Source organism: Equus przewalskii, chromosome 1 (genome assembly GCF_037783145.1).
Source record: "Equus przewalskii isolate Varuska chromosome 1, EquPr2, whole genome shotgun sequence".
NCBI classification, from domain to species: Eukaryota; Metazoa; Chordata; class Mammalia; order Perissodactyla; family Equidae; genus Equus; species Equus przewalskii.
Genome location: NC_091831.1, coordinates 68,000,693 through 68,028,288, shown reverse-complemented (window position 1 = coordinate 68,028,288; position 27,596 = coordinate 68,000,693). Strand labels below are relative to the sequence as shown.

The 27,596-nt window shown below is 41.6% G+C and overlaps 1 protein-coding gene across 8 annotated transcripts in view; it reads left to right on the top strand.

Annotated features, from left to right (window-relative positions):
- The window catches only part of GALNT2 (polypeptide N-acetylgalactosaminyltransferase 2), a 198,468-nt gene that overhangs the window by 91,157 nt on the left and 79,715 nt on the right, over window positions 1–27,596 (top strand). For all 8 annotated transcript variants that reach the window (XM_070613781.1, XM_070613811.1, XM_070613768.1 and 5 more), the window contains one exon: window positions 2,847–2,940. In XM_070613781.1, the coding sequence (XP_070469882.1) occupies window positions 2,847–2,940 (94 nt within the window). The remainder of the gene's footprint in view (window positions 1–2,846; window positions 2,941–27,596) is intronic.

Here is a 27,596-nt window from a genome sequence, read left to right as displayed (position 1 = left end):
CAATCAACCACCTTGAACTATCAGGAATTGAGTGATCAGACATATTCTGATATGGATGCTTAATACATTTTTTTACTTTTTTTTTCTCTACATTGTTTTACTTTAATTTTGACTATATATTTGGTGGAGGGGGATGCTATTTTATCTAAAGGCAATACAGTCGAATGATTGAGACCGTGGACTCCAGTACTAAATTCCCTGGGGTTCAAATCTAGCTTCATTATGTATTGTGTGTTACTTAAACTTCCTGTGCCTCGGCTTCCTCATCTATAAAATGGCAGTGGTACTAGCATTGTCAGGAAGATTAATGTATGTGCAGTGTCTAGAATGGGCTTGGCACCTGGTAAATGCTCTATGAGTGTTAGCAACCAAGGTGGCTCCTCCTTTTCTTCTTCCTCCTCCTCATCATTTCACTCTAGGAGCAGGTAGTTAACTTGGTAATTTGCAGTTTTTGACTTGGGAGTCCAGAACAAAGCCATCCTTTGTGAATGACCTCCTAGAAATGATCTCCTTTTATGACATTGTGAGAATCAGGCTCTTTTTTTTTTAAACTCTTTTTTTGTTTAAACTGAGCCCTGGGCTGCCATCCCCATCCTGATTTATAAAGGGCCAGGTTGAGTTTTTTACCTGCTGTGTAACCTGGACAAATTGTTTATCCTCTCTCATCTTCTGTCTCCCCATTGTAAGATAGGAGTTATAAAATGCCAAGATGTTGCAGGGATGAGAAAGTATCTATGTGCAATGCCTGGTGTGTAGTGGGCATTCATAAATGGCACTCAGCATTATTTCACCTGCTTGGGACTTTGCCATGCCCTAGTCGTATGGCATGTCCTCAGCTCCGGCCTTGGCATGGTTGATTGGGAGGGGGAAGAGAAGTTAAGGAATGTTACATATGGACTAGCCAATCTTGTTCATGAGAAGAAGGAAACATTTATTTTCTGAGAAAACGTTGATGGTTGACTTGCAAATGCTGATTTGGTGAACACTATAAATAATGCCTTGATTCTTACATGTAGAAAAAGTCACCGGCCCCACCAGCAACATTCACTTTTGATTTTATTCAAGTACAAGGTTAAGTGGTTTGATCCATTAGCCAGTGTGTGTAGTAGGTCAGATGCCTGCAGAAAAAAAAATTATTAGCCACAAAATGCCACAAGCAAGCTACAAAATAAAAATTAATAATGCTTAATTAAAAGTCTACACAGTGTGACTCTAGTAACTTCATTACTTGCTGAATTTAGTGTTCATACATATTTCCTGATATTGTAAAGGTGGTTAGTAGGTTAGAGTCTCTTACTCCTGTAAGAGAGTAAGAGAATTTGCCAGGATTGCCAGTGGTAAATTGAAAGTGTAGTTATAACCAAATAACCTCAAAAGCCAAATTGTAAATATCTTTCAATTTTTTTTTCAGCAAAAAATATTTAAACTGGGATACAGATGCATGTTCATACATACATTACAATGTGGGATAGGATCTGGAGAAGTCCCAGAAGTTGGGGCACTGGAAGGCCTGAGAAAGGCCTTGTCATGAGGGGTGGAGCTAGGACTGCAGGATGGTTCCTCTCACTGGCCCACTGTGTCTGCAGTGGCATTTTCCTCCCTGGGTGCCCCTGTGCATGGTTTCCATGATGGCCCTGGTGGGACAATCCCAGCTGGATCACTTCACTGCAGAAGCAGCTGAAGTCGCAAAGCCGGCCTCTAGAGGGAGGAAGCTTAGGCACTGTTTCTCTTTAATTACTGTCCTTTTGAGTAAAAATGCAGATTATTAGCAGAGCAAGTTGCGTTTGGGAAGAAATGTATGATTTGGCCCAGCCCCTGAGGATTACCCTTTGTGCAGTTCTCACTTTACATTTTAAAGAGCCAAAATGTCTCCGGTGGTCCACTTTTGCAGAACATGCAGCCTATGCCGGTCTGGAGGAATGCTAATTAACAAACCCCTACAGAACTGGTTGGGTCTCCCCTGAGGGAGGGCTTATTGCTGCAGATCTTTCTAATAGCATCCGCTCAGGGAAATGGCCAGTTGACAATGGCCAGCTCACAGAAATCTATGTGAGACTTAGCAGCCGCAGGATATTTCTGTTTTTGGTTACATAAAGAAACCTTTCTTATTATATTCACAGAAATCAAATTTCAAGTGGTTGAAAAATCTGTTTGGAATTCTGTGGTCATGGAGTTGTATTTAGTTTGATTTAATGTGGATAGATGAGAGTAAATTGTTTGCACAGATGAGTTGAATAAATTCTGCCAGTTTATATCTTATTCTGATTTCACATTAAGCCCTTAATTTGCAGCTCTGTTGCGTTGGCAGTCCTATTAGAGTAAGCCCTAGGAAAAGCTTGGCAGGTCCTTTCTCCTCTTGCCACTGTTATTCAGTGGAATTAAACAAATCATTTAACCTCTGAGGAGAGCTCAAAGGTGCTGTTGGGTCCTAGGATGTCCTTAAACCATCTAAGATGTCTGGAGATCTACCCTGATTTTAATGGCTTTAATTTAACCACTATTGAATTATTTTATTTAATCTGCTTTCCCTGTCTCCCTTCCTCACCTTCACAGATCCTCAAAGCCCTGGGATTTTCCAGACTATTTCCTTCCCATAGATACGCAATAAAAATGTAAGATGAAGAGAAATGCAAATCCTTCTTTGGAAAAAGTCATTCCCATGCTTTTGTCCCTTTCCGTCTCCACTATCTGCAGAAGTTCTGAGATGCAGGTCCTGAAGATGGGAATTCTCTCTCATTGCATCTTCGGTGCCCACTGGCATCATAAGACTCAGTGTTTATTGAACTGATGAATGAAAGTGTGTTTGAAGAACCAGTCAACTCATTTGGTGTTTTTTTTCCCTCTAGGAGGACTGGAATGAAATTGACCCAATTAAAATGAAAGATCTTCATCACAGCAACGGGGATGAGAAAGCACAAAGCGTGGAGACCCTCCCTCCAGGTACTGCAGCCCCCTACAGAGGCCAGTCCAGTCTTGGGCTGGTGGCTGGTAATCGGAAAGTCATCTTGCCCTCTAATTGTAAATAAGCTGAATGTGGCATTTGGAGCACATGGCCTGTGGGGTAGAAAATGGATTTCATAGGGCAGCTGGAGACCCTGCCCTTGCACAATGTTTTGCTGACTTCCTTAGGGGCCCATTAGTACATGATGAAGTAAGTTCACTGGGAGGTGACTAAAATTTGTTGAGAGAAAAAATAGAATAAAATAGAAAAGTCAGAATGGTATGTTTCAGTTCACAGATTTTTCTAATGGATTTTATTTTTTCAAGCAGTTTTAGGTTCACAGCAAAATTGAGCAGAAAGTACAAAGATTTACATTTATCCTCTGCCCCCACACATACACAGCCTCCCCTGCTGTCAACATCCTCCACCAGAGTGGTGCATTTGTTACAATCAGTGAACCAATATTGATATACCGTTATGATCCAAAGTCCATTTTACATTCGGATTCACTCTTGGTGTTGTACATTCTGTGGGTTTTGGCAAACATATAGTGACATGAATCCACCATTACAGTATCATACAGAGTAGTTTCACTGGTCTAAGAATCCTGGCTCCCCCTAATCCCTGGAACCACTGATCCTTTTGCTGTCTCCGTGGTTTTGCCTTTTTCAGAATGTCATATCATTGGAATCATATGGCATGCAGCCTTTCAGATTGGCTTCTTTCACTTAATAATGTGCATTGAAGTTTCCTTCATATCTTTTTCATGCCTTGAGAGCATGTTTGTGGGGTTTATTTATTTATTTATTTATTTTTTTGGTGAGGAAGATTTGCCCTGAACTAATGTCTGTGCCAATCTTCCTCTATTTTTTGTATGTGGGATGCCTCCACAGCATGGCTGATGAGTGAAATAGGTCTGCACCTGGGATCCAAACCTGTGAACCCTGGCTACCGAAGCAGAGCACATAGAACTTTAACCACTTGGCCACGGGACCGGCCCCAGCATGTTTGTTTTTAATCACTGAATAGTATTCTGTTGTCTAGATATACCACAGTTTATTTATCCATTCACATACTGAAGGACATCTTGTTGCTTCCAAGTTTTGGCAATTGTGAATAAAGCTGCTATAAACATCCATATGCAGGTTTTTGTGTGAACATAAGTTTTCAGTTCGTTTGGGTAAATACCTAGGAGTGTGACTGCTGGATCATAGGTTAGGAATATGTTTATTTTTGTAAGAAATTGCCGAACTGTCTTCTACAGTGACTGTACCATTTTGCATTGCCACCAGCAATGAATGAGAGTTGCTTTTGCTCCATATCCTTGGCAGCATTTGGTGTTGGCAGTGTTTTTGATTTTGGCCCTTTTTGTAGATTGGAAGTGGTATCTCTGTTGTTTTAATTTGCAATTCTCTAATGACATATGATATTGAGTATCTTTTCATATGTTTATTTGCCATCTGTTTATCTTCTTTGAGGAGGCGTCTGTTCAGGTCTTTTTGCCCATTTTTAAATTGGGTTTCTCATTTTGTTATTGTTGAATTTTAAGAGTTCTTTGTATATTTTGGATAACAGTTCTTTATCAGTTATGTCATTTACAAATATTTTCTCTCAGTCTGGGGCTTGTCTTCTCATTCTGTTGACAGTGTCTTTCCCAGAGGAGAAAATTTTAATTTTAATGAAATTTAGCTTTGTCAGTTCTTTCATGGATCATAACTTTGATGTTGTATCTTAAAAGTCATCACTATACCCAAGGTCACCTAGATTTTTCCTATCTTCTACGAGTTCTGTAGTATTGTGTTTCATGTTTAGGTCTGTGATCCACATTGAGTTAATTTTTGAGAAGAGTGTAAGGTCTGTGTCTAGATTTCACTTTTTTTGCATGTGGATATCCAGTTCTTCCAGTATTGTTTGTTGAAAAGACTATCTTTGCTTCATTGTATTGCCTTTGCTCCTTTGTCAAAGATCAGTTGACTACATTTATGTGGGTCTGTTTCTTGGCTCTGTATTCTGTTCCATTGATCTATTTGTCTATTCCTTCACCAATATCACACTGTCTTGGTTATTTTAGCTTTATATTAAGTCTTGAAGTTGGGTAGTGTTAGTCCTCCAACTTTGTTCTTCCAAGCCTTCAATATTGTGTTGGATTTTTTGCTACTCCATATAAACTTTTGAATCAGTTTGTTGATACCCACAAAATAACTTACTGGGATTTTGATTTGGATTGTGTTAAATCTATAGATCAAGTTGGTAAAAACTGACATCTTGACAGTACTGAGTCTTCATATCCGTGAACATGGAATATCTCTCTGTTTAGTTCTTTTTAAATTTTTTTCATCAGAGTTTAAAGTTTTGCTCATACAAATTTTTTGCCTATTTTGTTAGATTTGTACCAAACTATTCCATTTTTTGGGGTGCTAATGTAAATGGTATTCTGTTTTTAATTTCAAATTCACTTGTTCATTGTTTATATAGAAGAGCAATTGACTTTGGTATATTGACCTTGTATCCTGCAGTCTTGCTGTAATTATTAGTTCCATGCTTGCTTTGGCAGCACATGTAGTAATTACTTCTTAGTTCTAGGAGTTTTTTGTTGATTCTTTCAGATTTTCTACAAAGACAATCATGGCATCTGTGAATAAAAACAATTTTATTTGTTCCTTCCCAATCTATTTTATATCTTTTCTATCTTTTTCTTGTCTTACTGTATTACTAAGACTACTAGTACAGTGTTGAAAAGGAGTGGTGAGAGGGATCATCCTTGCCTTGTTCCTGATCTTAGCAGGGAAGCCTCTAGTTTCTTACCTCTAAGTATGAGGTTAGCTGTAGGTTTTCTTAGATGTTCTTTATCAAATTGAAGAAGTTTCCCCTCTATTGCTAGTTTGCTGAGAGTTTTTATCATGAATGAGTGTAGGATTTTATCAAATGCTTTTTCTGCATCTATTAACATGATCATGTGATTTTTTTCTTAGGCTTTTAATGTGATGGATTATATTAATTGATTTTTGTATGTTGAACCAGCCTCACATACATGGGATAAATCCTACTTGGACATGGTGTATAATTCTTTTTACACGTTGTTGGATTAAATTTGCTAATATTTTATTGAGGAGTTTCGCATCTACAGTCATAAGAGGTATTTGGTTTGTAGTTTTCTTTTCTTGTAATATTTTTGTCTGGTTTTGCTTTTAGGGTAATGCTGGCCTCATAGAATGAGTTAGGAATTATTCCCTCTGCTTCTCTCTTCTGGAAGAGGTTGTAAAGAATTCATATAATTTCTTCCTTAAATGGTTGGTGGAATTCACCAGTGAAACCATCTGGGCCCAGCGCTTTCTGTTTTGGAAGGTTAATAAGTGTTGATTTAATTTGTTTAATAGATACAGGTATATTGAAACTGTCTATTTCTTCTTGTCTCAATTTTAGCAGATTGTGTCTTTCAAGAAATCAGTCCATTCTTCTAGGTTGTCAAATTTGTAGGTTGATTTAATTTGTTTAATAGATACAAGTATATTGAAACTGTCTATTGCTTCTTGTCTCAATTTTGGCAGATTGTGTCTTTCAAGAAATCAGTCCACTCTTCTAGGTTATCAAATTTGTAGGTATAGAGATGGTAATAGTATTTTTTTGTTCTCCTTTTAATGTCCATGATATCTGTAGTGATAGCTCCTCTTTCACTTCTGATACTCGTAATTTGTCTTCTCTCTTTTTTTCTGAGTTAGCCTGGCTAGAGGCTTATTGATTTTATTTATCTTGTAAAAGAACAAGATTTTTTTTCTATTGATTTCCTTTTTTTCTACTTCGTAAATTTCTGCTCTAATTTTTACTAATTTCTTTGTTCTGCTGACTTTGGGTATAATCTACTCTTCTTTTTCTAGTTGCCTGAAGTTGAACTTAGATGATTAATTTTGGATCTTCCGTTTTAAAAAAATTTTTTTATTGCTATACCATTGGTTTATAACGTGATATAAATTTCAGGTTTACATCATTATATTTCAATTTTTGTGTAGATTACATCGTGTTCACCACCTAAAGAGTTAGAGTCCATCATCATACACATATGCCCAATCACCCCTGTCGCCCTCCTCCTTCCCCACTTTCCCTCTGGTAACCACCACTCCAGTCTCTGTCTCTGTGTGATTGTTTCTTGTTGTTTTTTTCTTCCATTTGTTAGTGAGATCATACAGTGTTTGACTTTCTCCCTCTGACTTATTTTGCTTAGCATAATACCCTCAAGGTCCATTCATGTTGTCACAAATAGCACAGTTTCATCATTTTTTATGGCTGAGTAGTATTCCATTGTATATATATACCACATCGTCTTTATCCATTCATCCCTTGATGGGCACCTACATTGCTTCCAAGTCTTAGCTATTATAAATAATGCTGCAGTGAACATAGGGGTGCATGTATCTTTATGCATTTCTGTTTTCAAGTTCTTTGCATAAATACCCAGCAGTGGAATAGCTGGATCGTATGGTAGTTCTATTCTTAATTTTTTGAGGAATATCCATACAGTTTTCCATAGTGGCTGCACCAGTTTGCACTCCTAACAGCACCGTATGAGAGTTCTCTTTTCTCCACATCCTCACCAATGCTTGTTATTTCCTGTCTTGTTAATTATAGCCGTTCTGACAGGAGTAAGGTGATATCTCATTGCAGTTTTGATTTGCATTTCCCTGATAATTAGTGATATTGAACATCTTTTCATGTGCCTGTTGGCCATCCGTATATCTTCTTTGGAGAAATGTCTGTTCAGATCTTTTGCATATTTTTAAATTGGATTGTTGTTTTTTTCTTGTTGAGATGTGTGAATTATTTATATATTTTAACTATTAACACCTTATCTGATATAAGGTTTGCAAATATCTTCCCCCAGTTGTTAGTTTGTCTTTTTGTTTTGTTGATGGTTTCCTTTGCTGTGCAGAAGGTTTTTAATTTGATATAGTCTCATTTGTTTATTTTTTCTATTGTTTCCCTTGCCCAGTCAGACATGGTACTTGAAAATATGCTGCTAAGACCATTGTTGAAGAACGTACTGCCTTTGTTTTCTTCTAGAAGTTTCATGGTTTCAGGACTTACAGTCAAGTCTTTAATCCATTTTGAGTTAATTTTTGTGTATGGTGTAAGATAATGGTCTGCCTTCATTGTTTTGCATCCAGTTTTCCCAGCACCATTTATTGAAGAGACATACCTTTCTCCATTGTATGCTTTTGGCTCCCTTATCGAAAATTAACTGTTCATAGATGTGTGGGTTTATTTCTGGGCTCTTGATTCTGTTCCATTAATCTGTGTGTCTCTTTCTGTGCCAGTACCATGCTGTTTTGGTTACTATAGCTTTGTAGTATATTTTGAAATCAAGGGGTTTGATACCTCCAGCTTTATTCTTTTTTCTCAGGGTTCCTTTGGCTATTCATGGTCTTTTGTTGTTCCATATAAATTTCAGGATTCTTTGTTCTGTTTCTGTGAAAAATGTTGGAACTTTGGTAGGGATTGCATTGAATCTATAGATTGCTTTAGCAAGTATGGACACTTTAACTATGTTAATTCTTCCAATCCAAGGGCATGGAATATCTTTCCATTTCTTTGTCTTCAATTTCTTTCAACAGTGTTTTATAATTTTCAGTATACAGGTCTTTCACCTCTTTGCTGAAGTTTATTCCTAGGTGTTTTATTCTTTTTGTTGCAATTATAAATGAGATTGTAGCCTTAATTTTTATTTCTGCTACTTTGTTGTTTAGTGCATTGAAACGCAACTGATTATTATATGTTAATTTTGTATCCTGCAAATTTACCATATTCACTTATTGTTTCTAAAAGTTTTTTGGTGGATTCTTTAAGGTTTTCTATATATAAAATAAGTCTGCAGATAGCAAGTTTCACTTCTTCTTTTCCAATTTGGATCTCTCTTATTTCTTTTTCGTGCCTGATTGCTCTGGCTGGGACTTCCAATACTATGTTAAAGAAGAGTGGTGAAAGGGGGCATCCTTTTCTGGTTCCTGTCCTTAGAGGGATAGCTTTCAGTTTTTCTCCATTGAGAAAGATATTAGCTATGAGCTTGTCATATATGGGCTTTATTATGTTGAGGTACTTTCCTTCTCTACCCATTTTATTCAGAGTTTTTATCATAAATGGATGCTGTATCTGGTCAAATGCTTTCTCTGCATCTATTGAGATGATCATGTGATTTTTATTCTTCATTTTGTTAATGTGATGTCTCACGTTGATTGATTTGTGGATGTTGAACCATCCCTGGATCCCTGGAATAAATCCCACTTGATCATGGTGTATGATCTTTTTAATGTATTGTTGTATTTGATTTGCTAGTGTTGTGTTAAGGATTTTTGCATTGATGTTCATCAGTGATACTGGCCTGTAATTTTCTTTTTTAATTTTTTTCTTTAAAGGTTGTCTGTACCTTTATCATTATGTAATGCCCTTCTTTGTCTCTTGTTACAGTTTTTGTTTTAAAGTCTATTTTGTCTGATGTAAGTATTGCTACCCCAGCTTTCTTTTCATTGCCATTTGCAGTGAGTATCTTTTTCCACCCCTTCACTTTCAGTTTGTGAGTGTCTTTAGGTCTGAAGTGTGTCTCTTGTATGCTGCACATATATGGGTCTTGTTTTTTAATTCAGTCAGCCACTCTATGCTTTTTGATTGGAACATTTAGTCCTTTGACAGTTAAAGTAGCTACTGGTAAGTATATACTTATTGCAATTTTGTTACTCTTTTTCCAGGTGTTTTATTAGTTCTTCTCTGTTCCTTTCTTCTTTTCTTGCTGTCTTCCCTTGTGATTTCATAGGTTGCTTTGGTATTATGTTTGGGTTCCTTTCTCTTAATTTTTTGTGTATTTGTTATATGTTTCTGTCTTGTGATTAACATGTGCTTCATAAATAATAACCTATGTATATAGCAATCTGTATTACGTTGATGGTCACTTTAGTTCGACCTCTTTCCAAAAGCTCTACTGTTTTACTCCCTTCCTCCCACGTTTTATGTTTTTAATATCATATCTAGCCCCTTTTTTGTGTTTGTGTGCATCCATTACCCTCTTATCATGGAAATAATACTTTTAGTCCTTTGGTCTTTTGACTTTCATATTATCTTCATAGGTGGTTGATCTGTTCCCCTTACCGTGTATTTGCCTTTGTAGTGATTTTATTGCTTTTTCTTTTTTTGATAATTTTCTTAGTCCTATTTGTGGTCTTCTCTTTCCCACTTAAATCCATCCCTTTAGCATTTGTTGTATGGCTAGTTTCCTGGTGATAAACTCCTTTAGTTTTTGCTTATCTGGGAAACTCTCTCCTTCCGTTCTGGACAATAACCTTGCCAGGTAGAGTATTGCTGGCTGTAGGTATTGTCCTTTCAGCACTTTAAATATATTGTGCCACTCCCTTCTAGCCTGTAAGGTTTCTGCTGAGAAGTCAGCTGACAGCCTTATGGGGTTTCCTTTGTATGTAACTTGTTGCCTTTGTCTTGCAGCTTTTAGGATTCTCTCTTTATCTTTAATTCTTGACATTTTAATTATAATGTGTCTTGGTGTGGGCCTCTTTGGGTTTATCTTGTTTAGTGCTCTCTGTGCTTCCTGTACCTGGATGTTTATTTCCTTCCTTAGGTTAGGAAAGTTTTCAGCTGTTATTTCTTCAAATACATTCTCTACCCCTTTGTCTCTCTCTTCTCTTTTGGGACACCTATAATACAGATGTTAATGCACTTGATCTTGTCCCAGGGGTCCCTTAGACTGTCCTCATTCTTTTAAATTCTTTTTTTCTTTTATCTGTTCACCTTGGATGATTTCCTTTAGTCTTTTGTCCAGCTTGCTGATCCCTTCTTCTGTATCATCTACTCTGTTATTGAGTCCCTCTAGTGAATTTTTCATTTCCAGTATTATATTCTTCATTTCTGATTGATTCTTTTTTATGTTTTCCAGTTCTTTCCAGTTCTTGTTGAATCTCTCACTGAGTTCATCCATTCTACTCCCAAGATCAATGAGCATCCTTAGGACTTTTTGTTTGAACTCTTTTTCAGGTAGATTGTTTATTTCTGTTTCGTTTAGTTCTTTTTCTGGGGTTTTGTCCAGTTCCCTTACTTGGAATGCATTTCTTTGCCTCCTCATTTTGCCTCTTTCTCTGTGCTTATATCTATGTATTAGGTAGGTCAGCTGTGTCTTCTGATCTTGGAGAGGTGGCCTTATGTAAGAGATACCTTATGAGGCCTAGCAGTGTGCTTCTCTCTCATCACTAGTTCCAAATGTTCCAGGAGTGTCCCCTGTTGGGCAGCCTGTATCCTTATGTTGTGGCAGGGTTGCTCTTGCTGCAGGTGCCTAGGGAGGCTAGGCTGTCCACCTCACCAGCTGGTTGTAATGCCCAGCTGCATGTGTCCACTGCAGACCCTTCAGTCACTTTATGGCGTGAGGAACCCCAGTACAGTTGGCTGCAAGGTCTAATAGCACATTCTTGTTGCAATTTTTTCTGTTGAGTAGACCCCCAGCATGGCTGGTTGCTGGGCTCAGGGGCTTACAATTGCTGTAGGCCTCTGGCCTGCAAGGCTCTTGTTAGCTCTCTCAGGATTGCAGTTGAGTGTGGCCAGCCCCAGGCATGGGAGCACCCAATTTTTCAGGCTTTGGGAGGTGGGGCTGATTCCCTATGAGGCTGTTTTGGAAGCACAAGTCTGCTGCACTTGACAAGCCCCAATACCCACTTGGCCACACCCCCTGTCAACACAGGCCTGTCATGTGCGGATGCTCCAACCCACTGAAGCAGACCTAGTCACCCCACTGCAGAGGTCCCCACACTCCACCAACACAGGCCCACTCCTCACACACGTCCTGCCCCACAGAGGGGCGACCCACTCACCCTGCTGCTCAGGTTCCCAGCATCCCACCTATGCAGACCTACAAGTTGCCTGAGGGCTTGGTATTATGTGGGGCCAGTCTCTAGGGCTGGCTGCCTGTCCTGGCTGAGCTGGGTTAAATCGATGCTCTTGTGGGTGGGGCAGACCCTGGGCTAACAGACCGGGGAAAGAACTCCAATGGTGTTTGCCAGCGTGTGTCAGCACACCTGTACTAGGTTATAATAATGGCTGCTGCCAATGTGTCAGTTCGTAGGGAGGAATCTCTCACCATCATGCATCCAGAGCCTGTCGGATGAGGCTCTTTTCACCAAAGGACTATGCACCTTTCTTTCCAGTGATTTCGTGCTGCTTTATGAAACAGGTGAATTTTTGCGTAGGCTTTTTTTTACTTTATGTCCCATAGCTTTTCTTGGGTTATTCCATGTTGTTGTTAGTAGCCAGCAAAGCCACATATTATGACACTTGAATCTGTTGTGCTGAGTTCAGAAGCTGCTTATAGTGGTAGTGCTACACTATGCAGATCCCCCGCTCCTCTAGGGATGGCTTCGTACCTTAGGATGGCTCCTTGTCGGCCATGAAGCACCGCGGCTCACAAAGGTGGCATTTTTTCTCTCTCCGGAAAGGAATTTCTCCCTCTTTCACCTCAGTCAGCACTGTCCCTTGTTACAGGGGTTCTTTTTATCCAGTTTTCAGTTGTTTCTCAGGGGTATTTGTTCCCAGAGTAGTTGTAGATTTGTTGTGTCCACTTATGCCACCATCTTGGCACCATTCTCTGGATCTTCTTTTCTCATATTTCATCCAGTGCTGTAAGTTTCCCTCCAAGCACTGCTTTCACTGCATTACAGAAATTTTGATGTCATATTTCCCTTTTCATTTAGTTCAAAATATTTTGAAATTTTTCTTGTGTTTTTTCTTTGACCCTTGTGTTATTTAGAAATATGTTGGTTTATCTCCAAATATTTGGGGATTTTTCAGCTATCTTTCTGTTAGTTATGTTGAGTTCCATTGTGGTCTGAGTTCAGACATATAAATTTTGTGCTTTTAAATTTGTTAAGGTGTGTTTTGTGGTCTAGAATGTGGTCTCTCTTGGTGAATGTTTTATGTGAGCTGGAGAAGAGAATGAAGTAGTGTATAGATGTCGATTATATCCAGTTGATTGATAGTGTTGTTGAATTCAGCTATGTCCCTACTAATTTTCAGCCTACTGGATCTGTCCATTTCTGATAGAGGAATGTTGAAGTCTCCAACTATAACAGTGACTTTATCTCTTTCCTGCAGTTCTATCGGTTTTTGTCTCATACATTTTGATGCTCTGTTGTTAGGCACATACACATTAAGAATCATTACATCATCCTGGAGAATTCACCCCTTTATCATTATGTATTGCCCATCTTTATTCCTGATAACCCTCCTTGGTCTAACATCTGCTCTATCTGAAATTAATATAGTTGTTCCCACTGTCTTTTGATTAGTATTAGAAAGGTATCTCTTTCTCCATCCCTTTGCTTTTCTTTTTTTTTTAAAGATTGGCACCTGAGCTAACAACTATTGCCAATCTTCCTCTTTTTTTTTTAATTGCTTTTTCTCCCCCAAATTCCCCCAGTACATAGTTGTACATTTATAGTTGTAGGTCCCTCTGATTGTGCTGTGTGGGATGCTGCCTCAACATGGCCTGATGAGCAGTGCTGTGTCTGCTCCCAGGATCCAAACCGGCAAAACCCTGGGCTGCTAAAGTGGAGCGTGCGAACTTAACCACTTGGCCACGGGGCTGGCCCTCATCCCTTTACTTTTAATCTGTGTGGGTCTTTATATTTAAGCTGGCTTTCTTACAGACAGCATATCATTACTTAGTTGGGTCTTGTTTTTTTGATCCCGTCTAACAATCTCTGACTTTTAATTGGTGTATATAGACCATTGACGTTTAAAGTGATTATTAATATAGTAGTATTATTATCTACCATAATTGTTACTCTTTTCTATTCCTTGCCCTTGTTCTGTGTTCTTATTTTGTCTTTTGCTCTTTTTTCTGTCTTCTGTAGTTTTAACAGAGCGTTTTGTATGTTCCATATTTCTCCTTTTTTTCTTTTTTTTAGTAGTTGACTTAGAGTTTGCAATACACATTTACAACTAATCCAAGTCTAATTTCAAATAACACTATCCTGCTTCACAGTTAGCACAAGTATCTTATAACAAAATATTACTAATTCTTCCCTCCCATCCCTTGTATCATTCATTTCACATATACATAAGCATACATATAGTATATAAGCAAACATAATCAAATACAGTGTTCCTATTATTATTTTGAAAAAACTTTGTGTTAGATCAATTAAGAATAAGAAAAATTAAAGTTGTTATTTTACCTTCACTTATCCTCTCTCTTAATACTCTTCCTTTCTTTACAGAGATCTGAGTTTCTGGCCTGTATCATTTTCCTTCTCTCTGAAGAGATTCTTTTAACATTTCTTGCAAGGTGGGTCTACTAGCAACAGATTCTCTCAATTTTTGTTTCTGAGAAAGTCTTTATTTCTCATCTACTTTCGAAGAGTAATTTCACAAGGTACAGAATTCTAGGTTGGCGATTTTTTTCTCTCACCACTTTAGTTATTTCATTCCACTCTCTTCTTGCTTGCATGGTTTCTGAGGAGAAGTAGGATGTACTTCTTCTCTTTGTTTTTCTAAAGCTGTTTTGTCCCCTCTGTCCTCTTTCAAGATTTTTTATCGTTAATTTTCTGCAGTTTGAATATGCTATGCCTAGGTATAGTGTCTTTTTGCTGTTTTTTGGTATTTATCCTGCTTGGTGTTCTCTGAGATTCCTGGATCTGTGGTTTGATGTCTGACATTAATTTGAGGAAATCTCGGTCATTGTTGTTTCAAATATTCTATTCCTTTCTCTCTTTCTTTTCCTTCTAGTATTTCCATTACACGTGTTACACCTTTTGTAGTTGTCCAACAGTTCTTGGATATTTTGTTCTGGTTTTTTCAGTCTTTTTTTCTTTGCTTTCCAATTTGGAAGCTCCTGTGGTCATATCCTCAAGCTCAGAGATTCTTTCATTGGATGATTCTTAGAATTATCATCTCTCTGCTTACGTTATCCATTTGTTCTTCCATGTTGTCTACTGTTTTCTTTAGAGTTCATAGTTGTTTATGTAGTTGAAATTCCTGGTATGAGAATTCCAACATCTCTGCCATATCTGATGCTTGCTTTGTCTCTTCAAACTGTGTTTTTTGCCTTTCAGTACGCCTTGTAATTTTTTCTTAAAAGCCAGATATCATGCACTGCATAAAAGGAACTCCAGTAAATAGGCCTTCAGTGATGTGGTGGTAAAGAGTGAGGAGAGGGGAAGCATTCTATAGTTGTAGGATAGGTCTCAGTCTTTTAGTAAGCGTGTGTCCCTGGGCTGTGAACTTCATGGTTTTTCTCAGTTTTTCTCCCCCTTCATAGGACAGAATGGCTAGTGTCAACTGGAATTGATTATTTTTCTTCTCCCACATGGAAGGCTAGGGCAGGCTGGACTTGGACATTTTTTGCCTCCATGTTGGTTAGGCTCTGGTAAAATAGTTTCTCTTGAGAGCCAGCCTTGTTAACAACAGAGTGCTCTGGCAGATTTCAAAATGGTTCCTTTTCTCCTCCCTCTGCTGGAAGCATAAGGGAATCTATCTCTGATATTTAGTGTGAGAAACTGGGGTAAGCTCCTGGGGGTAAAACTCACAAAAGTGTAGGGGCCCCCTTATGACTGCCTCCCCCGCCCCTCCCTGGGAGTTTTTATCTCTGAGGCTTCTCCGCAGTGAGCCTCTAGCAATTCGTCACTTACAGTTCAGGTCTCACTACCTGGGCACTGGTTCCTGCAGAGTTTGCTCTTCTGGTAAGTTGTGATTCTCTGTATTCACCTATTGGTTTCTCCAAGTTGTGGAGTGGCATTTTGCCCTATGACTTTACTTCTCTGAGGGATCTAAAAAGAGTTGTTGATTTTTCAGCCATTCAGCTTTGTACTTATAATTGGAATAGAGTGATGACTTCCAAGCTCCTTATATGCTAGACTGGAAACCAGAAGTTGGCTCATGAAATTTGTGCTTTGATGGTGACAAAGAGTTTATGTTCATTTTTCTCACTGAGGTTGGATCAGCGTCATCCCAGGGAGTACAGACCCTCCTTTGTCCACACCCTCCCCATTGTCCCTGCTGCACTAGACAAGAGAATGTGTGTCTGTGTGCCTTAGATGGCTCTGTTAGGTCTGCCCCCTCTCTTGTTCTTTAACTCCTGGGTGAGTCATGAAACTCCTAGCCACAGTTCCTTCCTATGTAAAATAGGCATTACCCACGCAGTGGGGAGCATCTGAATAGAATAGTTAGCTAATAAGCATTCTTTTATTATAATAATAGGGTATACTTCTGCTGTGTGGATTAATGAGAGACTTCCTGTGGGTTGCCTTCTATTAAAAAAACCAAGTGTTCTAGTGCATTTTAAGGTGTATATAGAGAGGGAAAGAGAAGCCATGTTCAGGGTGTACACTAGATGTGACTATTGAGTCATGCTGTAGTTAAAATTAATTCAGTGTGACATTGGCCTTGGCTTTCATATGCTTAACTGTTATACAGTAGATTTTCCTATCTTCAAAGAGATAGAAATGTACTGATTTTCCTCTTTTTTGAGTTACTATTAGAAACTTTTGATGAATATACTGTGTCCTTTTATTTTACCAAAAGACTTTGTTTTCCTTTTTTTGTTGAAACCTTTTTTGTTACTAAGCCAACATACACATGATTTTTTCCTTTAGACATTATTTTGTTATGGTTAAGAAATATGTTTTCCCCAAGAATTATGTGCACCACCAGAATTTTGTGGTCTGCCAGGAACCACCGGTCACAGCACTTTCCGCTGTGTAAGAGGGTTGTTAGGAAGCTTAGCGTCTTCCTGTGTTCTAGGTGTTGGATCTCTAGCAGTTATAGACAGATGGGTGGGAGGAGGCAGCAGTGAGCCAAATATAGGAGCCTGGTGTCTTTCACGAAAGTAACTGACAGATGAACGAGCCAGATCTAAGATAGCAGTGAGGCCCCCAGGCAACAGCCTTCAACTTTTTTTTGAGGAAGATTAGCCCTAAGCTAACTACTGCCAATCCTCCTCTTTTTGCTGAGGCAGACTGGCCCTGAGCTAACATCCATGCCCATCTTCCTCCACTTTATACATGGGATGCCTACCACAGCATAGCTTTTGCCAAGCAGTGCCATGTCCATACCCGGAATCTGAACCGGCGAATCCTGGGCCGCCGAGAAGCGGAACATTTGAACTTAACCGCTGTGCCACCAGGCCGGCCTCCAACTTTTTTGACCATACACTCTGTGAGCAAAAGTATTTTGAGCATAGATTACCCACCCCTGTTATATATTAAAATACTTAGAAATTACATACATATTACCATGCTAATCTATTGATACATTCTAAAGCATTATCTTACATTTTAAGTAAGATATTATAAAGATACATTCTTACATTTTAAGTCAGATATTATAAAAGATTAGGAAAAATACTTGAACACATCTACTCTTTTCTTTTTGTGCCCCAGAAGATTGTCTCATGTGGCCCCACTTTGGAGACTACTGCTCTTGGGTCAGCTATGGCCGCAAAAGCCCAGATTATCATTTTTACTCAATTTCTTGTCCCAGCCCACCCTACTTTTGGGTGGAATCTGGAATTTTGATAAGGTACGCCAGCAGAGTGGCTGTCACAGACAGGAGGCCTGAGGCTGGGGTCCTGGCCTCTGTTTTCTGCGGGGACCTCAGTCTTCCGTGTTCAGCAGTAAATTCCTGGGGCTTCAGGAGCACAGGCCAAGTCCCGCAGAGCCAGAGCATAGTTTAGGAGGGTTTTGTGAGCACACGCAGGAGCAACACTGCCAGTGTGGACACCAGCAACTGAATTTAGCAACAACTCAGATCCACCACGTTTGCCTTTTAGAGACCTGTGATTCCTCTCCAGGTTCTTCAGTCGAAGCCCTGTCCATAAAGGGAGTCTCGAAATTAGGGTTAGAGATCTACTGAGCATCATTTTTCTTTTTACTTATTTGGGTCCTGTTGTCATCAGTTGAGACCAGGAGTGGTTGTGAAGTGATTTGCTTTTGACCTCACTCAAGTAATGTTGGCCAGGAACTCTTCTGTCAAAGCTCCCTAAGTCCAGGGGTCACTTAGTGAATCCTACATTTCCCTTCTTAGAACTACGCCTCACCTGGGTCACAGGCAGCTTAAATGTCAGAGAGTTTATAGCAAATTGGCTAAAGAAAAGAAGGAACAGTTGGTTTTTTCCCATACAGGGTGAGTTTCCTGGTGCCTTGAGAAGGTTGTGGTCATGCTCTGTGGGAGAATCCTGCTTACCCCCAACTGCTCCTAAGGAGTCCACTAGCTCTGGGGAGATAGCAGCTCACGTTCTTTTTTTTTTTTTTTTTTTTTTTAAGATTGGCACCTGAGCTAACAACTGTTGCCAATCCTTTTTTTTTTCTTTTTTCTGTTTTATCTCCCCAAATCCCCCCTGGTACATAGTTGTGTATCTTAGTTGCAAGTCCTTTTAGCTGTGGCACGTGGGATGCTGCCTCAACGTGGCCTGATGAGCGGTGCCATGTCTGCGCCCAGGACGTGAACTGGTGAAACCCTGGGCCACCGCAGCAGAGCACACGAACTTAACCACTCAGCCATGGGGCTGGCCCCACAGCTCACATTCTTAAGTTGGACATATTCTTCTAGGGCTACTACTTAACAGAAGTTGGGGAGGAGCTGAAGATTCTTAAACTCTTGAACGTGTTATGATAGCACACCCCACATCTGCTTGTCAGTTTCTTTCCCCTTTCTGAAATACTGGCAGCAGAAGAACTGGAATATGAGAGCACAGGGCTTGAGGACAAGGACATTGGCCTGGGAGCTGGGGATTGGGGCTCAGGGCTCAGCCCTGCCACCAGTTATTTGGCCTTTGAAAAGTCAGTGAATATTTGCTGTTTCACTTTCCTTATCTGTAAAACAGAGACACTTTGTAACTCTAAAATCCCTTGATTCTGTTGTTTTAACTCTGTCTTTTTGTTTCCTTTTAATCTCTATTCCCAGATCAGGACCACCAACCTTAACTGTCTTTTAGGTGGGATGAGAATGCATCTTCATGTTCTGCCGCCCTCATACCAGATTTCAGTCTAGAGTGGAAGGACTTTTGCCCTTAGATTCCATGACCGTTGCTTGTACTTCAGCATCTTGTTTTCCATTTGGAATCACTGAATTTTTTTTTTCCAATGTTGATTTCAAAATGTTTCAAACCAGAGTATTTATCTGTCAATATTTTTTGAAAATCTATCTGATGCAGATGAATTTTATCTTTTTTTCCCCTCGGTATAGAAAAAGCTCTTTGGTTTGGAAAATTAGTTTCTCTTAGTAATTCTCCCTCCTGCGTCCTCTCCTCTTATCTTCTCAGCATCTTTGAATCCAAGTGGTAGGACTAGCTGGCAGGATAGCCAATGATGCGGAAGGACCGGTAAAGGAACAGAGGCTAGCCAGGGCTGAAAGGCCGAGATCTGTCTTTGAGGACGGCTATGGATGGAGGTTTTTGTGGAGCACTCATCCTTGAGACAACGTGGCCTTTGAGAGCAGATTTTGTTTTTGCCTTTATGAAACTTTAGTGTCATTCTTGTGTTCATTAGTAAGGGGGTGAGGCCTCAGAGTGACAGAATTGAGAAAGGAGGGTCCTAATTACGTTCTGGATTATCTGGAAGGTCCCTCCCATCCTCGGCTGTGTCTTCATCCCGCCCCTCCACCTGCTGCTGCTTCATTCCCTGAGACAGTTGTTCTCAAAACAGACATTGCTCGTCTTCACTTAAAGATGAATGAAATGGCAATGGCAAAATGTGTGATAGATCTTAAGTCCCGGGTGGGAATTGCCACTGATATGAATGGAAACCTTTTTAGCTTTTCTACTTTCCACCTGCTAGAAGAAAGATGAGATGAACCCCTTGTGTATTTGTTCAGCATTGCTGCAGAGTTGGGGAGAAGTGCTCCCCTGACCGTTTCTCCTTCTGAGGGATTTAATGGCTTCTGGCATTTTGCGTTTTTTAAAAAAATTGTGGTACAATACACATAACATAAAATTTACCATCTTAACCATTTTTAAGTGTACAGTTCAGTGGCATTGAATACCTTCACATTGTTGTGCAACCATCGGCACCATCCATCTCCAGAGCTTTTTGGTCTTCCCAAATAGAAACTTTGTCCCCATTAAACACTAACTCCCCATTGTTCTGTCCCCCAGCCCCTGGCCACCACCACTCTGCTTTCTGTCCGTGAGTTGGACTCCTCTAGGCACCTCATATAAGCGAGAGTCCTACAGTGTTTGTCCTTTTGTGATTGGCTTATTTCACGTAGTGTAGCATCCTCAAGGTTCATCCATGTGCTAGCATGCCTCAGTTTCCTTCCTTCTTAAGACTGAACACTCTTCCGCTCTATCTCTTTGTACCATATACTCTGTGCACTGCATCATCTGTGTTGCACTGTGTGACAGCCGTGCGGCAGCTAACTCCACATGGCTCTCTTTGACTTGGGCCTGAGGCCCAGGGTCTTCACAGTCTTGTTGTTAGGAAAGTAAATGGCCCTGAGCATCTTTAGGGAAGCATCTTTTTAAAAGCAAGCAATACATTTATTGTAGAAAATTTAAGAAATTCAGATAAGCCAAAATAAGAAAATTATATTCACACATAATTCTACCAATCAAAAATAACCACTGCTTCTCTCCCACTGCAGATTCCTCCAGCCTCAATCTGGGCACATGTCTGGGCACGCTTACCCACATGCCTGCAGTGAGCTGGTCTCTGCGTGCTCTCAGGTGTGCCAGGCCCAGGCACTGGAGGCACACGAGTCCTCGACACAATTTCTAAGTCAACTCCTGGGCCTTTTGGCCTCTCTGTACACTTATCTTGTCCACATTATCCCACATTCAAAGTTCAGTCTTTTCATGAATTCTTACAAAAAAATATCCAAGTAGTTCACTAGGTGAATAACATTGGCAAAGATTATTTGGTTAAAATAATAAAAATTGATTAGCTGAGAAGTCCACTCACACATGCCTCTCTCTCCCAGTAGCAGCACCTTGGGGTTCTCTCCAAGTTTCTCATGGAGGAGGCCACTCTCTTCCATCTTCCTCCTGAAACAGCTCAGGACAGGCTACAGGCAGCCCATACCAGCTGCTTACGTTGATATTTTTACAGATATGGCACCATGCTGTACTTTACCTGTTTATTCCTAGGGTAATTATATCATAAACACCTCTTCATTTCCATAAATATCTCCTACAGAATTTTTAATGACAGTGATGTATCCATTACTATAAAACTCATTGAGAGGCCGGCCTCACGGCCAAGAGGTTGGGTTCGAGCTCTCTGCTTTGGTGGCCCAGGGTTTCCCCGGTTCAGATCCTGGGCATGGACTTGGCACTGCTCATCAGGCCATGCTGAGGTGGCATCCCACATGCCACAACTGGAAGGACCCACAACTAAAATATACAGCTATGTACTGGGGGGATTTGGGGAGAAAAAGCAGAAAAAAAAAAGAAGATGGGCAACAGTTGTTAGCTCAGGTGCCAATCTTAAAAAAAAAAAAGAAAGAAAGAAAAACACCTCATTGAACTTACCCTGTATCGTAGGATATAGAGAGGGTTTTCCAGCCAATATCCTTAGAGGCAAATCTTTATATGTCCTTAATTAATTCCTTGAAATAAATTCCTAAAAGTGAAATTGTGGGGTCAATGGCAATGCATGTGGTTAAGAATTTCTTATATTAATTGCCAAATTGTCTTCCAGAGGGAGCCAATTTCCTTGTACCCTAGCCAACATTAAGAAACGAATCTTCCATTGTCCTTCCCCCATTCCAACAAGAAAGCAAGACTGAGGACTTAGATTAGGTTGGTAGCTAGAAGTGTGATGGAGCTATTAAAACAGGATTATCTTGAGTTTATTAGTAGAAATACAGCATCCAAAACCATTCAGATAGCATCCAGTGCCCTCTGTGCTGTCATGCCACACCTGAAGTATTCTGTTCTTCCTGGGCACAGGGTTTTCAGAGATGCTCGTAAATTAAAATAGGTCCAGATGATGATGACTCAGATAGTGAGGGGGCCAGAAACAGCGTCTGATAAGAAACACTTAGAATAACTGGATGTTTTTTCCAAAAGGGCTTAGAAGGGGGAGATGGGATTGTGATGCCCAATACTTGAAAGGCTGCTATAAAAGAGAGGCTGAAGACTAGTGTTTTCTTTTTATTTGAGACTCCCAGGAGTAGAAGTTATAGGGAAGCAGTTTTTGTTGCTGTGTAAGGAGGCCTAGGCCAACACTTCCAGCTGTGCAGTGAACGGGCTCCTTTTGAGACAATGGGCTCTTCGCCGTCGTTGGAGACTCGTCAGCTATGGCTGGACATAGGGGTTTTAAGGAAGATATTTTCACACTTGTGTAGAGAGAGAACATCCCTGGTTCCTTCTGACTCCAACAACATGTGGTGTCAGCTTTCAAGAGAGGAACGCATATCCTCAACTCAGACATTGGTACGCCAGTGACTGGGATGGGCTGGGGAGGCTGGGCCATGGCTGGCACCACCTAAGGGTGCCTGCCAGGAGGAAGTGGGACCTGCACAGACATGTGGGGTTGCTTTTGGTGCTTCACTTAAATTTCATCCGCTTAAAAGTGAGTTGTCAGCCACAGTGGAAGGAACAGAGATTTGGGAAGAGAGAGACCTGGGTTTGAGTTGTGGTTCCATCATTTTGTATCTGTGTTGTGTTAAGTTTAACTTCTGAGTCTTGGTTTCCTAATTTGTAAACTGGAAACAATAATATATGTTGTGTAGGGCTGTGGTATGGTATGGACTGTGTCTGTATGGAGTGGCTGTCTTGTGGTCACTGGTTGATAGATACCCTCTTTCTCTCCTTCTGCCTTTCTTGTGTCAGCTTCAATTCTGGGTTGTAGGCTCACTTTGATAATTTTGCTAATATTTGGGATAAGAAAGGAGATCCATAGAGACCATGTACAACAAACTGTATTTACTATGGTTAAACACTGTCACACATAGAGGAAAAATGAAGAGTTTCTATTTAAAATTTGGAAAAGAAATATATGAAGATTCCTTGATTTCAAGCCAGGTGTAAACCTCATAATGCAAATTACACTGTTTCACAGTGTTTTTTAGTTATTTGAATGGCAGAAATAATTTTAAATAAATTGAGTATTCACCCTATAGCATCTGATTTTTTCTTATATTTTCCTTTAAATGGCTTTTGTTGTTGTTTTTTTTATTTTGTTTTGTTTTGTTTTGAGGAAGATTAGCTGTGAGCTAACTGCTGCCAATCCTCCTCTTTTTGCTGAGGAAGACTGGCCCTGAGCAAACATCTGTGCCCATCTTGCTCTACTTTATATGTGGGATGCCTACCACAGCATGGCGTGCCAAGCAGTGCCATGTCCGCACCTGGGGTCTGAACCGGCGAACCCCAGGCCACTGAAGCGGAATGTGTGAACTTAACCACTGCGCCACCGGGCTGGCCCCTTAAATGGCTTTTAATCATTTCCTTGAATTTCCTCTTTTTTCAACTTAAAAACAAATTGTGTAGGATTCCTTATTCAGGAGACGGTTTCTCACAGGTGAACAAAATTTCCTGTCATACCAGATATACCAGACAAACAATAAAGTATTATTTACATATCTTTGTCATTTAGATGTATATATTTGTAATCCTGGCCTTGCCCTAGTCTTCTCTTTCATGGTGTAGCTTTATGACCTTCTAGAGGAAGAAGATTAGGAATTTTTGTCTTTTAAGCATGGTAAAATTACATTCAATTTGAGATCAACCAAGAGGTTAAAATAAATCTGAGAGCTTTGTCCTTTGATTTAAAATACATTCTATTTTCCTTCTTGGCTGCCTTCCCAGAAGAGGCTGCTCTGTTTTACACAGGCTAGCTTTCGGTTCGCTTCAGCCATCCTTCCCAGGGAAGATTTGAGTTAAGAGTTGCAGCAAGGCCGTGATACCAGTACAGAATCCAGAAGTCTTGCCACCCGATGGCGCTGGTCTGGTGGGACCTACACAAGCCAAGGCGCTTTCCCTCCCCTCTTCTACCTGCAAGTGTGGGTGACGGGGCTGTCCTCACTTGCTTTTCCATGTTTTGTGGTGCTAATCCTTTGAAGGTTCATTTTCATAGATTTACGTCATTGTTTCTTTAGATATGAGGTTTAGTAAAAACAAACATTTTAAGAAAGAGATGACATTGTTTGGAAATGTGGCGTTACTTTAAATTAAAATTGATTGAACAAGTCATCCAAATGCAAGCAGTTCCCTAATTCTAAAAGCGTCTTTTCCAAAAGATTTGAAGATTGGTTATATTAGAAGCCTAGAATGAGCTTTCCCATGGAAATCAAGCGCCAAGTGGCACTTAGGACCCCTGCACAAGCCGAACGTGCTCTGACCTGCGGGCCACGGAGCTGGGGCCACCCACGGACCTCACGATTTGTGCTGCCCACAGCCTCCATACAGGTGCTGTGGCCCATGTGTGGTTATGATCGCCAAATGGTCTCTGCTTGAGGGATGCTGTGCTGTTTTTTCGTCTGTATGAGATGAGGGGAGGGGAATCCCAAAACACTACTAGGAGGAAAAAGATTCTGAAAACATAGATGTAACTCAAGAGCCTTGTGGGTGGATTATGGGAGAGAGAAGAAACTCTGGATTGGAGCAAGTATCAGACTTCAAAAGCTTGTTCCATGAAGGACAGCAGGTGTGACAGAGGAAGGATCTTAGTGGGCAGGTTTGCCAAGTAAGTCAAAGATGGGAAAAGAAGAAGAAATTGCTGGGACTGAGGTCTGTATAACCAGGGAGCAGCGTGTGGTAATGGCTGGGACAGAGCAGTGGACAGTCTGTCCTGCAGAGTGGACCAGCAGGTAGAAGTGGCAGAAAGTTGTCTACACAGAACCAACCTTAGGACCCCTTCCCCGCAGGGACTCACCAGGCCATGTGGAGGGTCTAGTCTGTCTTCAGGCCCTGGCTCTTCTCTCACAGAGGACCCCCAGGCCTCAGCCTCTTCCTGCCTCTGGACAATGTTTTCATGACTAGAGGGGCAAGAAGGGCTGGATGGCTCCCTTTTCAACTGGCCCACGCTGGAAGGCCTCAGGGCAGTTGGTCTGAGGGTGCTGGGCAAAAGAGCACTCTGGCTTCCTCTTGCCTATAGCCTGGCCTTTCCCTGGGCTGGTGTCTGCTCCCATCAGAGACCAGGTAGGGCAGGCAGGTGGGCAGAGGAGGAGGGCCTGTTTGCCACGATTCCACAGATCTCTGGGAGCAGCAACAGAAGTTGCTGAGGCTGTGGGTGATGCCAAGCTTGTAAAGGGCTTTGCAGGATGTTCGTTTTAGTTATGAAACATGCACTGTGTGGCTGGTTCTATGCTGGGCCCATGCCCGTGACTGGGAAACAAAAAGAGCTGTGGGCAGATGGTGTCAGTGCATGTGGAAAGTGTGGTGGAGGTGCCCCAGGGCATGTACCTGTCGGGGGCGGGCGAGAGGTGGGAGAAGCCCAGATCTGGCCGATGTTGAGAGGTGGGCCGTGAGCAAGAGAAAGCAGAGCTTATCAGTTTCCACTTGGCTTCTGTCTTCTCCATCTAGACATTGATCTCCAAACTGACAAGAGAAGAACAGAGGCAGTTAGGAGGTTATTGAAGGCTGAGTTGGGTGAAGACACTCTGAGAACTCATCTCAAATTGCTGTGAACGAATGTGTCTCCAAGTCCGGACCCATATGGAGACAAGGCACTGCGAGGCCCACAGGTGGAACTGCTGTCTGTAATCTCTGGGGAATGGCCGTGAGCAAGCAGGGGGCCAGGCAGGGCAGAGACAAATACGGTTGTGTGTTTTCACCAGCAGTTAGAGGTGGGTGGATTGAGCTCTATCCTCAGTAGAATTCTAAGTTAAGATATTAGACAGAGGGGTGGTTAACACTTTCAAGGCCCTTTGACAATAGATTTGTAGAAAAGCTGTGGTCAGAATGGAGCTGTGTGTGAGGAAGAGGGGAGAGGGAAGGGGAATACCCTAGGGAGAGGCTGCAGCTGGGGACACCAGGGAAGACTTCTGGGAAGAGGTGGCCACGCTGAGAGGCAGCTCACCTAGCTGGAGGAGCAGAGTAAATACATTGAAACGAAACAGCCCTGCCTGACAGCATTATTATTTCTTATTTGTAAGTGCACACAGCATCCACTCTGCATGGACGGGTAGGAAGGTATGGTTTAGTAAACCAGAGAGGGTGGAGGGACAAGGCTGACAAGTATGGTCATCAGATCTTAGCCGTATTGCTATCCACACAGCACCTATCGAGAGGTGCTGCACTGGGGCCCTGGATTCTGCCGTGGCTCCTCAGTGAGGAGACGTTGATGCTGGAGCTGAGCAGAGAGACCCCCTTATAGATTCAGGGTTCACAGGGGCTGGGCTGGCTTGGAGAAGAAAAGACGTCTTTCCTGGGACATGGAACTCATCCATCTTCGAGTGCAGGCGGGGCCTTCCTGATCGGGGAGTTGGGGGGTGGGGGCAGGTGTTCTCTGGAATCACCCACCTCCTCACTTTGGGGGTTCCGCCTCTGAGCATCCTTCTTACAGCCAGAACCACATTCTTGGAGGGCGAATTTGATCAGCACTGACCTCTCCAAACTTCTGTGCTCCCTGGAAGGTGAAGAATCCAGTTGGAGCACTTCAGCCAGGGCTGAGACTGGGAGTGGGCACTGCCTCCTCCTTGCTGGGCACTCCACCTGACCGGTCTTCACACACCCTCCCTCCCTCCCTCCCGATGCATCTTCCCACACAGCCCTCCGCATCTGGAAGGTTCCTGCTTGTGCTTGAAGACCCAGCCCAAATGGCCCATCTCTAGGGCTTTTGCTGAGCCCCCACCCCTGGAGCTCCTTCCCTTTGGTTATAGAGTCCTCTCATCTCGCTGTCGTCACTTGCTGGCACGTCTTTCCAGCTGGGTATGTGCAGCTCAAGGGCTGAGGCTGCGCTGTGCTCATTTTCATATGCTCACTCAGGGTTGGCGTTAGCTCTGTACTGAGCCATTCTGTCCAACGCGGGGAAAACAGAAGGCAGTAAATGGTCTTTTCCTCCAAAAGTAAGAACTTTCTCACAGTGAGTTTGCCTGAAATAGAACGACTGCCTGAAGAAGTCATAAGTTCCCCAGAAGTGCGAATGTTAGCAGGGACAAAATCCTGAGATGCCCTTTAAAAGGAGTTCTTCCAATCCTTAAGATTGTGAGAGGGTGGGTTCTGGGACTCAACAGGAAGCAAGAAGGTGGAGATCCACCCTGGGTGCAGAAGCCCGTTCCTGCCCTGCCCTGCACACTCACTGCCCTCACAGGACAGGCCCTTTTCTCCCTCCCTGTCCCCTTCTGAGCAGAAAGACACCTGCATTTGAAGCTTCTGGAGGCCGTGTGGCCCTTGCTGGCCCTCGGGGTGGTGTGGGCAAGTGGTGAGGGGTGAAAGGAGGCTCCCGCAGCATGCAGGGGGGTGTTGAGAACGTTGGCGCTTCCTGCCTGTGTACACTCTGGGGTGTCTCTGCCCCAGTACTGCTAAGCTGCCTCCCTTTCCTAAGAAATTCTAAAACAGCTCAAGTGAGAAACCGACGGGCCTTGTCCAGCATGCTATGGCCGACAGTAAAACTAATTTTATCTTAGAACAGGCCACTATTTCCCAAAGTAGGCTCAGTGCTGACTGTTCCTCTTTCCATCAGTGACATCCATGCTTCTCAGCAAACCTTTCCTTCCTTCTCCCCCTCCCCACCTTGAAATG